At 47.7% G+C, this 12,045-nt stretch overlaps 4 protein-coding genes across 4 annotated transcripts; 2 read left to right on the plus strand and 2 right to left on the minus strand.

Moving 5' to 3' along the window:
* The first annotated feature begins 89 nt into the window (after positions 1-89).
* F5Y00DRAFT_91584 (uncharacterized protein) lies at positions 90-1,343 on the plus strand. The gene has a single exon (XM_048014332.1). It carries the CDS (start codon positions 632-634, stop codon positions 1,313-1,315), a length of 684 nt encoding a protein of 227 aa, XP_047864286.1. The 5' UTR covers positions 90-631; the 3' UTR covers positions 1,316-1,343.
* A 561-nt stretch (positions 1,344-1,904) lies between these two features.
* F5Y00DRAFT_262745 (uncharacterized protein) lies at positions 1,905-2,828 on the minus strand (the record flags this gene model as incomplete). The annotated part of the gene is made up of 2 exons (XM_048011432.1): positions 1,905-2,579; positions 2,643-2,828. 2 exons carry the CDS (start codon positions 2,826-2,828, stop codon positions 1,905-1,907), a joined length of 861 nt encoding a protein of 286 aa, XP_047864287.1.
* A 536-nt stretch (positions 2,829-3,364) lies between these two features.
* F5Y00DRAFT_91695 (nagb/rpia/CoA transferase-like protein) lies at positions 3,365-5,011 on the plus strand. Its single transcript, XM_048014333.1, has 3 exons — positions 3,365-3,698; positions 3,791-4,658; positions 4,724-5,011. Exons 1-3 carry the CDS (start codon positions 3,610-3,612, stop codon positions 4,811-4,813), a joined length of 1,047 nt encoding a protein of 348 aa, XP_047864288.1. The 5' UTR covers positions 3,365-3,609; the 3' UTR covers positions 4,814-5,011.
* A 744-nt stretch (positions 5,012-5,755) lies between these two features.
* F5Y00DRAFT_262747 (C-type lectin protein) lies at positions 5,756-9,367 on the minus strand (the record flags this gene model as incomplete). Its single annotated transcript, XM_048011433.1, has 13 exons — positions 5,756-5,822; positions 5,952-6,033; positions 6,094-6,359; positions 6,419-6,810; positions 6,858-6,933; positions 6,986-7,679; positions 7,955-8,244; positions 8,307-8,328; positions 8,387-8,400; positions 8,470-8,584; positions 8,658-8,896; positions 8,956-9,074; positions 9,125-9,367. 13 exons carry the CDS (start codon positions 9,365-9,367, stop codon positions 5,756-5,758), a joined length of 2,619 nt encoding a protein of 872 aa, XP_047864289.1.
* Between the last annotated feature and the right edge of the window lie 2,678 nt (positions 9,368-12,045).

Below are 12,045 nucleotides of genomic sequence, written 5' to 3' on the forward strand. Positions count from 1 at the left end.
TCGCCCCGGCTATATCTCGTTCTCACGAGATGCCTTCCCCATCTCCATCTCCATCTGCGTCTCCATCTGCGTCTCGGTAGATACAATAATTACTTATATTTCTTGCGTCATCTTGACCCCGGAAAGGCCGAGCTTAAGTGAGCTGCAAGTGAGCTGCCTCACTTGGCCTTCCGGTCGGTCTACACTACCTACTGTCTGTTGTCTATGTGTGTACATAAGTGTGTGCTACCTACTGTAAAACCTGGTTGATAGGAGATTTATCGATCAACAGCTTGGCAATTCGTTACGTTCAAGTCCCCGGACGATCTGTTTCCTTGGCGCTTTGTTTTTTTTGTTGTATGTGTACAAAGCTGTGCCCAATCCAGTGTCACAGGCCGCAGAATTGCATCGCAGGACCTATACGACAGGGAACCCGTCTTGTTCAGCGTACTTTGGTATTTTCCCTTTAGCTTGGGTGCTTGGGTCATGGGCCAGTGTGGATTTTTAATTTGAATCAAAACCCTTTCCCATGCGGCTTAACCTCCATTCTTCATATATACCTGATTCATCCTACGTAGCTTTGATCCCGTAGTCGTGTCGATTGGCATTGTCATCTTCAACTCATCATCTCTACCTTATAAGCTTACGGGCGATGTCGGATCAGGCCTCATTTACTCTTTTATCTCTGTTGCCTACCGAGTTGAGGCTCCAGATATGGCGGCATACCTGTCATCAAAGGGTGGTCGAGGTTCTATACGATAGTCAGACTGACCTATGTACATCATCAACGGCGCCGCCGGCCGCACTTCACGTCTGCCGAGAGTCACGATTCGAGGCCTTAAGAATCTATAGGAGATCCTTCGGCACAAAGTCCCACGAACCAAGGATATATTTTTGCCCCGATATAGATATACTCTACCTTCCTCGACCTCCCTTCATGGGCTATGACGACGCCTTACGGTCTTTTACGGAGCTCGTCTTCGGCATCGATGATACCGTTAACCTTGCCCTCGACTATGTTAAGCCTGATATCAGACGACCATGGGAAACTTACAACAAGTACGCCTTAATGCAGAGCTTTCCCAAAGTGAAAGAAGTCGACTTAGTCCTGGGTGCCGACTCACCGGCAGAAGAACACGGCCACGAGGATATAGGACTGGTGGATCCGACAGGAGACATATTAGCCTTATGTCGCCTACTTTCCGACATTAAGGAATCGTTCTTGTTTGAAGTTGGTTCTAACTACACGATTGGCGACACAAAAGAGGACTTCTTCGAGTACCCTGTTTTGCCCCCCCTGGTCTTGAAGTCGAAGATCACTTGTTCTCATGCCTAACTATAAAATCCGGCCATAACTACGCCGGAAAAGTCATTATATATTTACTGCATATTCTACAAAATAAGCCTTGAAGTCTGCAATGTAATGCAAGAGCTTTGCTTCGTCGCGGCTAACCAGAGCTTTCTGTTAATGAGCATATACCTAATGAAATATAATTTATCAACACTCTTATGCCGATTATCCATAATCGCCATATTGCTACAATCCCTGCTGGCCTTTGTCATGGTGTTCGAAAATGACATTATTTTGTGCAGTCAAATGGAATTCTTCGTTATACAAGTGTCGACCATTATAACGGCCGCCTTTTTCAACACAAGAACGCAATGCCTAAACGGAATTCTAGGTATAGGCCTGTCTAACTCCCGTCTAAAAACGGCTTACATATGTATGTATTCTCTTAGTGATTTCATAATGACGAATTATCTATCTACCCATCGCTAGTCAGTTTCGGTGTTCTCAATTGCTAACGCTATACTAGTTTATATATTGATATAGACATCGCTAGCTCTCAATAGGCTATGTAAGACAAGGGCGTCGCTAGGCCGAACGCGGATGTCAAGGCTGAAGGTTAAGGCCACACGGATAATCAGCTTTGAATATGGGGAGAACTAATCTGGGGTGACGGAGTACGGTCGGGTGACGGAGGACGGTCAGGGAATGGTCCGGAGGCATCGTCATATTTATCATCGTATGTGCTGACATCAACAACCGCGTGAATACGGAAATCGTCACATTCCCCAGGATATCCTCTTTGATTGCTATAGACTCGCCTTTCTGTCTTCTCATCGATATAATCACAGTTATAGTGTGTGCTGCCAAAGGCCCATAACTTTACGGCATCTGCGTCGATCCACAGATGCTGGTTTGTCAAGTCGGACGCGTGTTGGTATTTTATGCCCTCAGGATCTACCAGGTAGGATGGCCCTATAGCTTGGGTATCTATGGTCGGACAATGGTGTGTGAGGATGATGATAGAGCGTTGAGGATCTTCGTGTGCGAGTGCTGCAACTTGACGCGATAAATAGGACATGGTATCGAAATGGGCGAGCCTATGTTGTTTAACGCTAAAGTCGATCTGTACCTCGGTTCGATAAAAAGCATCGGTGCGGTGTCGTTGACCGTAAGGTGGATCAGTGAACAGCGTTGCGCCGAGGATGGTAACCTTTTCATCGGGTATGTCATATCTGCTGTTGTTAAGGAAAATGAACTCCCCCAATGCCGAACCCATAATTTCCTTTAGTGTCTGTACTTGATAGCAAAACTGGTCGACCGCATGTAAGGACACCTCCTAGGATGAGCCATTTGCCTCCTTAGGGCCAAGTACGTAAAAGATGGCTTTGAACCGGTAGAGATGGCGCTCGATGAATTCAACGTATTGTCTCCAGTGGAAGTTCCAGTTGCCAATATCTCCGAGAAGTGCTAGATACGGGGCTTCTGGGGGGATGCTGAAACGTCCATAGCCCTCGTCGTGCTCCAAGTGGAGGTCTGACATGATCTGTATCCGGACCATAGTGACGGCGAATAGGTTCTTATATGACGATATGACGATATTACGCCCGTGTCGATGTGGTCTAGATTAGGTAGCTGATGAATCAACAATGCAATACTAATACAATGGACTCGCTGGGCGAATGCTATGTCTCGAGAAAATAGCTGTTGAAAAGCCGTGTATGAAGACGTATAAGAAAGCGTGGGACCTTTTAAGATTTACTTAAGGATCAAGATACTGAGAAGTAAAGTATTCAGCTGCGAAACACATGAATACCTAGGTAGGTATACTTTCCTTCCATCTTTACTCATAATCGGTGTAACTTGCCAATATTGAGTATATATAGGTATATGAAGGAGCAATTGTAGCTGCACTTTCTCTAGCTATAGGCAGTTATAGAGATGCGGGTTGAAGGTATTAAGAGAGGAGAGAGAGAAAGTGCATCTTGTAGGACCAGCCTAGACTCGAGAGACCCCTGAATATGTAGATGTAGGTACCTGCCATCAGGGTAAATGTGGGGCGATAACCATGCAATTAGCCGCACTTGCAGATAGAGTTTCGTGGAGGGTGGAAGATAGCTGTGATATGCCCCGCGATTTGACTCACACCTTTAAGAAAAAAAGCCGACAATCGTAGCTACCGTACCTAACCTTACCTACCTAAGGTAAGGTACCGCCTACTCAGCTATAAACTTCTATTCTTCAACAACTACACTACTAGAGACAAACCATCTTCACCATCTCCTTTTCCTTCAAACTTATTGCTTGACGCAAAACTCCGCGCTATTGTAGTGCGCTCAAATATGGCAACAATAGCAACAATGGCGGCAACCATCAGCCAAAATGAGCGAGAGATACCTATTCGCAACAATCCAGATCTGGAGTCCTTCGAGTAAGCTCCAGCTCCCCCACGTCTTTCTCCAAGCCCGCCCACTCTCCTCCACCAAGGCGACGAGTCTAACAATGACCCCTTACCGTCACCAGTATAGTTAGCACCTACGAGAAGCTCCTCGCCGACGACCCGGAGCTCACGATGCCCGTAGCCGCAATCGAAGCGCTGATCGAAGCGCTCAGCCAGTCGTCGGCAAAAACCGTCTTTGAGACTATGGATCTCATCAAGACGCAGTCGGCGAAGCTGCGCAACGCCGTGCGCAACCCCGTCGCCCTGACCCACGGCACCGACCTCTTCCAGCAGTACCTCGTCCTGTCGCTTAAGCAGCCCGGCCCGGACGGCAAGGAGACTAGTAGTCACGAGAACTTCGAGGTTGTGCGCCAGCACCTGATGAAGAACGGTCGCTTGTTTGCCCAGCGCGCGAAGCAGGCCCGCGAGCAGATTGCGACTGTTGGACGTGCGTATATCCGCGACGGGTATACCATTTTGACCCATGGGGGCTCGAGAGTCGTGGGCACGTTGTTGGGCAGAGCGGCGGAATCTATTACGGGGGATGCTCGGAGGCGATTCAAGGTTATACATGTGGTCAACGAGGCTCGACGAACCGAGAGCTTGAGAGTGGTAGCTGCCCTGAGGGCGAAAGGCGTCCAAGTTGCGACGATACCCGAGTCCGCGGCTGCTTATACGATGGGCAAGGTTGATATGATCATAGTCGGTGCCGAAGCAGTGACCGCAAACGGCGGGGTTATCTCGAGAATGGGAACGTACCAACTTGCCTTGCTGGCCAAAGCTCGCAACAAGGACTTCTTCGTCGCCGCCGAACAGCACAAGTTCGGCAGGACGTTTCCCTTGGACCAATTCGACCTTGGCTTCGACCAGGGTATACTAGATTTCCACGCAAAAGACCACGAGTCAGGCGACAAACATGCACAAATAAATCCAGATCCCGTGGATTATACGGTACGTTGAGAAGGATTCTACCATTGACGTTTTTAATCATCCGTTTGCTAATACTGACAATGCAGCCGCCGGAATTCATCACGTCATTCCTCTCAGACTACGGCGTCCTCACGCCAACAGCTGTGGCCAAGCAGGTTATAGATCTGTTGTATTGAGGTTTCAGCCAATGTCGCGGTAAAGTAGGTATTTTGCAAGCCAGGTTTTGGACTGTGTAAGTTTCATATCACAGGCGTACATATCCTATCCTATCCTATGACGAGACGAGATACGGGATTTATTGCCAACATGTCCCGTTAGCTTTTGGCTAAGTGTCACAAGAAATTATTGTTTACACGGACTTGGAGTTCAGTGCCCGAGTCCTGGCATTTCTTGTAGACTGATTATAAGCCTCACAACCATGGCCTTTATAGGCGGGCGCATTGTGTAAGGGTCTATTATGGCATCGATCTCCTTGGCCGGGCGGAGATGATGGGCCATTGCAATTCATGATAGAGAAGATACCATTGGCACATATTATGGGCTTATGTAAGTAGTGTACACATTGGTTATGTTATGATGGACGATTATCATGCTGTATGAATAGCATGGACGTCCTGACTAGCATAAAGGCAAACGGAAGAGAAAAAAAAGAAAAAAAAAGGATTAGACATGTATATGAGACCACCGTATAAGATCGTGACTGCAATAGGAAACTCATAAATTCAAGTGAGTGAGTAGCTTTTGCCATTTTAGATACACCGGTCCAATGCGAGGCTTTTGCTTTTCGGAGATAGGTACACTGGCAACGCCCACATACCTCCACCTTTTCCTTCCTCAATGAAAGGACGTTTCTTTCTTCTCCTATTGCGTTCCCGGAGTAAAAGGGACTCCTCGTAGATTGATACTGTACTATGCTAGGTGGATAACTACCTACCTACCTAAGTTGACTGCAGGTTATTGATCGGATGTTGAATCCGCTCTAGACGCTGCGGTAGGTACACTGACTGTCCCAGTGTATGAGTGAGTGGACTTTGGCTGGATTTTGCCAGTTGTTGGAACTGCGTTTGTGTCCTGGACTACTATGGTAGACGGTCTCACTAGCTTAGGTAGCCTCTTCCCTAGAGGTCGCGGACGAGCCTCGCGCCGACCCAGGCGTACAGGTAGTTGCGCTGGTACCAGTTTACACTGAAGCAAACGACTTATTAGTATTTATCCAAAATTTATAGGAAGGTTATAATATATATATATATATATATATACGAAAACGGGTTTATAGAGAGATAAAGACAAAGAGTTTAGGGGAATATAACATACAATGTCTTCCTTCCCGCGATACGAGGGTGGGTAGCCCAAGATCCACCAAGTACGATATTATGTTTCTCGTCGAAGAAATCGGCTGCAATTTTCTATTAGTACACTACTACTATGAGATTTAGGAGGGGGGTTTTTATCATACCGGTGTACCCCGGATAGAGGGCCAAAGGCTGGAAGCCCTCGTGCGGCCTGAGAGGGGAGCTGGTCCACTCCCATACGCCTCCCATCTCAGCCTGGCCTGCTAGGCGGTTGCCGTGAGCGGTCACGGCCACGGGATGCCAATGGCGGAAGCCCACATTAGCATCGCTGAGGTCGATGAACAAGTCGTCATTTTTAGAAGAACCGCCACCGACGGCCTGCGCAGTGCTTGATGGTGGAGTTTCCTCGACGCCGTCATTGACCAAGTGGCTGGACACATCATAGTTAGCCAGCATTCACCGCCCCTATATCATAGGGGGAGAACTTACGCATTGACTGCTGGGACAGTGCTACCCAGCTGGCGTTCTGCTTCTTTCCTCTTCATAGTATCAACGTAGGAGTAAATGCTCCGGGCCTCCTCGAACGTGGGGATCCGGCCTCCTAGCCATGTAGCACATCCCGAAATTTCATCATAAGATGCATGTACTGGCCAGTCGAGCGCATACTTAAGCGGTACCAGCCCGTAAACGGTACGCACGCTCTTACCCTCCAAGAATGACTGAGGGAGAGCTCGCTGGCCATTGGCTCCGTTGGTGTGGCCATTGTTATGACCGTTTATTTCCTTGGCTTCATGGTCATTAGAGCCATTCTGGCTTAGGCCTTCGTTAGCCCAAGAGGCAGGGGGTTTTGTTGTCTTGGTATTGTACATGTATAGCGCGTACTACGACGGGTTAGAGCTATCTCTTCTTCGGTAACAACGAAGCTCACCTCCTCGTTGGTAATAGGCCTTCCCTTAGCTTGGAAGCTATGTACTCGTATGCGCCTAGGTGGCTTCTCATTATCCCTATGAAGTGGTTAGTATAATTTTCGAATTCAGTCATACTCGTAGCACTAACCATCCGAAGTGATTGGTTGAGTTCTGCACATGATCAGGGTCGTCGAGTCCAATTGTGAGCTCTTGCTCAGGTATATCAAACCAATCATTGCTGACTCTCGCCGTGTAGGCATCTTGAGCTAGAGCTTCGAAGCTCGGCCGCTTTGTATGAGGCGGCGGGAGAGTCTTGTCACTCTGTAGCATCATATAGAGTAGTGTCTCCAAATGCATGATTTCATGCTCGAAACCCACCCATATAGCTCGTCCGACATTTCTAGGGATATTCTCCAGACCAACGGAATAGATACTTCTTAGCCTATCTCGTACCCGTCCCTGGTACTCTATGATGTCCTCGACAGGTGGCCATTCGTCTGGGATTTCCGAGTGTTGATGGCAGATTTCCGGGTTATCAACGTCTGGATCTATCCCTCGCTCGAAGATTGAGGAGTAGAAAGCTGGCCCTGTAAGAGGATTTTTTGTGGCCTTGGTCAATTGGATATCAAGGAACGTTGGGGTATGACCAAGGTAGAAAATGCATGCATTCCGAAGCTTGATGGGTTTGTCTAACAGTTCCTCATTAGGTAACATGCGTCTAGTCACAATATCCCATGTATTCCATAGACCCTCGAAGTCCCCCAAGGATGGGATATGAGAGCGGGCATATTCCAAAGGGTTAGGGCTAAAGGTCATGTTTGGCTTGGTTAGAAGATGAAGACCTAGCAAATTGTCAGTTAACCTGGTTTGACGTCCACTCGAAAACCCACGAGGGTTAGGGCCGCCCCGCATTTAAAAGCCATGATCGATGTACGCAAGGATATCGCAGGCATGCCTTAAAGATGGCAAGGTCTCCTGACCGGCCTCACGTGGACTGAGACCTGCATGGCATCTTAAAACGTGGAGAGGACCCTGTTTATTCGTACGATGGGATGCGATAGAAGTAGGACAAACCCCATATTCCTGGGGTTGGACAAAGAATTCGTGGTCCACTCACCGTAGTCTTCGTCTTCGGTCATCCAGCGATCAGCTTCGATCATACCCGCAGACCGCCATAAATTTCTGCAGCCCTCTTCTGAGTACTTCAGACTCTGCTCGACTTGAATACGTTCCTGGGCCTTGATCGTCTCTCCCAAGACCACCGTGTCTCGTGGTGGCGAGTAGAATGCTCGGTGGCGTCCTCCTTCGATGTCATAGACATATTCACCAATGACCTGCCAGTCATCTAGGTCAAATGTCTTATGTCCAAGAACTTCATTTGCATGAGAGAGCCCATTCAGGAGGAACCTTGGCCAGTCAGCACAAGGAGAAAGCGGAAGGATGTATGCATTGCGTCATTCTTCACTGACCTATGCGTGACGCCGTGTCTGTCTTGAGAGCAGCATATAGGGTTCAGTATAGCTCAATGTGGATTTTCAATAATACTAACCGTTGTATGCGTGACTATTTGTTGGGCGTCAGAAGCCTGATAAGTCTTCAAGTGAGCATGGTATGGGACGTTCCATGACTTACTAGACCTTGGGAGGATCTGTGCAGGAGTCCAACCCAATCAGAAAGCTATCCGCTGGCTGGAGAACATCGGCGAAACCTCTCAGGAACGAGGCTGCTTCGTCCCGGTGGAAGTTACCTAATTAGGCTGGTCAATTGCAAGGGATCTGATTTGGCGTCTATATGTATACGGAATATGCTCGAGTTCGTACCAATGCTAGATCCGAGAGATAAAACGCATTTTCGCTTGGAAGCGATCTGCGGCCTCCTTAACCATTCACGGCCGTCATCGTATGTTCCTAATAGTCCGTGACACCGGACGTGACGGAAATTTGGGACTTGAGCCAGAGTTCTTGACAACTCATCTTCTGACAAATCAAGAGCATAATAGTCGATCTTCTTGCCGGCGTCGTCAAGAGCTTGAAGCAAAAGAGCCACCTTCCTCAGGTTGCTAGCCAAGAAGGTTAATAAATATTGCCACCGAGTTACGAATATGGTCCCATAACTCACCCGCTGCCTAACTCGAGCACTAGAGATCCGGACGGAATTGATTTAGCAATGGCGGTAGCCGAACGCCGCAAGACTTGGATCTCATGATTTGTTAAGTAGTACTCTTCTAAATATGTGATCTGAAGTTCCTGTCAGCGCCAGGTGCTAAGTGTAACTGTGTTCGTCTAACCTCTTCAAACAGCTGTAGACCTTTCTCGTCATACAGTAGTAAGGTCGGCAATTTCCGGGGCCCCTCCTGAGGGCGCAGTAACTTATGGATTTCCTCTTTCAGGTTAATTTCGACGGCGGTTTGCCGTATGTCGGTAATATCAGCATTTGAACGTCGTCCCGCGGTTAGACTGGCGCCCTTTTCTAACTTGTACTCCGGGTTAGGTAGCTGAGGCTCATACGGTGACTCGACAACGGATGGCATAGCTGCTGCTAACGATGATAAAATTTCCTTATTACGCAAGAGATGGTGGTTGCTAAGCTTAGAGGGCAGTTTACACGTTTCTGCAGGGGTGAGGATATCGTAGGTAATATATATAAAATTCAATTGGGACGGTTGTTAAAGTCTGAATGGCGTAACATGAGAGTTACAATACAGGAATATGTACCTACTTAGACCTAGTACAAAAAGCATATTGTGAGATGTGAAGCCGGACAAACCTAGCTGCGAGGCCACACTCTCTGCCGCTAGTAAGGGGAGCAAGGGAACAAGGGTAATAATGGTGATGTCAGTCGGGGACTAAGGGGTTGGTCCCAGTCAGCCCAGTCTAGATGTGGTTGGACTAGCGATGAAGTTCCCAGGTACGTCAGCCCTAAAGACGTTCGAGCAAGCTGCATCCATGGTGGCCATGCTGGGATATACTATTTGACTACCACGATATGTAATGTGTTGTGTGTTGTATGTGAAAAGGCGGATGGGGCTCGTATCTATCCACGCAGCCACGTCTTCTTACGGTAGGATGATACGGTAATCCGGGTTGCCAAGAAGGGTCTTAGGCACAGAGGCGGCAAGCAAGTGAGTGTCCCGGAACTTGGATAGTTGAGAACTGAGGAGTCGGAATTTGTTTTGTCATAAATTGCTGCAAGTTAAACTAGGCCATCAACTATGAGCGTGGGATGTTGAAGGAGAATAACAAATCACGGGCCAGAACAGGGACGACAAGGAAAAGCCACGGCTGTCCCGGCCCCGCAATGAGAAAGCTTTGAAGTGGCCAGTGCATATCGTATGGTACACCCGCACCGCCGATGGCACGCTTTACCGAATCAGGCACCTTATGTACAACCGCATCGCACTACTATTCCTAGTTCTTACCTTAGGTACCTGGTTTGGGTACTTACCTGCCTATGTTAGGTAGGTAGTTCTTGCTATGTAACTTACATAATGACTAGTCCCTACATACCGTATCCTGTTGTGCGACAAGAACGCTGCAGGCTCCTTCGCTGTCCCTTACCTACCCTTACCTATAGGTAAGCTACCACGGGTGTACCTTAGCTCGGTTCCGGTTCCTGGTAAAGACGTTTCCTTACGGTGGGAAAATGGATCGAATGTTCGATACGGAATACCTACCTATACTACAAGCAACATTCGGAGTGCATTAATATATTGGGCATCGGGCCTTTGTTTTACGTACAAGGCGTTGATAGACCTTGTCTATAGGTATATTAATACTTGCCTTGACATATATTATGTAAAGGACAAAGTGATGACGCGCATTCAATCATTATTGCATTGGGAAAACGCAAACCACGACCTTTTTATCCCAATAGTACGATGCAGTACCACCGGGGGGCACTTCCACGTTTGATATTGGACGTGACTTACCTAATGTATATACATTATGTAAGTAGCATATTGACCATTTAATTACTGATTACCTATTATTCTTCATAGAAATATACCTCCGGACCGAGATGTTCCTCGCTAGTAACTACGTCACCTATATGTGACCATGACCTGACGATCTTTACCGAAACTCCCCCACTTTACCCCTCAACAACCGAAAGAGCCTCCCACACACGTGTAAGTCTATATTTGGCGATAAGCGACAAAGATTCACGGGCGTCATTTACTGTACGGCCCTAGCAGCGTCTCGCGAAATGCAGCATTATATTAGGGAGGTGGCATTGATAGACGGCTGGCCAGCTGATCATGGGGTACAGCTCACATGATTTCTAAATTGACCATTACCTAGTTTTTGCCTAACCCAGCGGCCTGCATCTTCTGTGTCCAGTGTGTCGAGCTTTCCGAACTTTCTATTGCATCTTCTTCCTACTTAATGGTGGGACAGTGCCTGGATGCAACCCCCGACTGCACGTCAATTGTGGGGAAGTGCTTTCCCCCGTGACACCCCCAGAGTACTTTTGTAACTTTTCAGCTTTTCTAGTCAAAAGTACCGAGGTACCTATTCCCTCTTTTCCCTCTTTTACATCCCGTCGGGCAGGTTTTGTTTTTTCCTAGATAGTAAGCAACCTGAAGAGAAGAAAAGGGAGTGAACACCCCCCATTTGTTCTTGATGGAGCGTCTCATTCTTATCTATCGCAATGCGACTTCATCATTCTTTGAGGTTTGACAGGCTTCAGTTTTTCCGCGGCACCCTCGGCCACCAACTCAAAATTTACGCAGAGCAGCAGAGCAGCAGAGGTGAACCCTCCAGTCGAGGCAAACCTTCGGTCTAAAGACTAAAGTTTACTGGGGCGCGTGAGCGACTTTCGAAAGTGGCAATTATACCTGAAGGGAAATAAGGAGGGTTGACATAAGTTGTGGAGGGCCATCGACCCTTAAAAGACGTTAGCCTCAATATTGAAGAACATCAGCTAGCCTGATATCAGCCGACATTGAGATGGTAGGATATTGATCATGGGATGCCATTTTACGACTTGTAATTTTTGAAACCTGCAAGCTGCTCATCTTGCTGGATAGTTACCTGGCCTGCGTTTTAATCTAACCTTGGCCCGTTTTTAGGTTATCAGAGATTGGCATTGGGTTGGGTTGACAAAATGAGAACCTCGGCTTGGACTGATTGTCGTGTGATGACTTCTTACCCTATGAATTGTTATACGAGAAGTTCGGCGGAACATCCTTTCGTGCGTTATCCTTACTAA

Source organism: Daldinia vernicosa (assembly GCF_022497035.1).
Source record: "Daldinia vernicosa strain CBS 139.73 unplaced genomic scaffold F5Y00scaffold_27, whole genome shotgun sequence".
NCBI lineage: Eukaryota > Fungi > Ascomycota > Sordariomycetes > Xylariales > Hypoxylaceae > Daldinia > Daldinia vernicosa.

Excerpts from the sequence above, each read along its gene's own strand:
- F5Y00DRAFT_91584 (XM_048014332.1), top strand. The coding sequence starts at position 632 with ATGTCGGATCAGGCCTCATTTACTCTTTTATCTCTGTTGCCTACCGAG.
- F5Y00DRAFT_91695 (XM_048014333.1), top strand. The coding sequence starts at position 3,610 with ATGGCAACAATAGCAACAATGGCGGCAACCATCAGCCAAAATGAGCGA. Across the intron at positions 3,699-3,790 it reads CCAGATCTGGAGTCCTTCGA|TATAGTTAGCACCTACGAGA; the intron begins GTAAGCTCCAGC and ends TACCGTCACCAG. Across the intron at positions 4,659-4,723 it reads CAGATCCCGTGGATTATACG|CCGCCGGAATTCATCACGTC; the intron begins GTACGTTGAGAA and ends CTGACAATGCAG.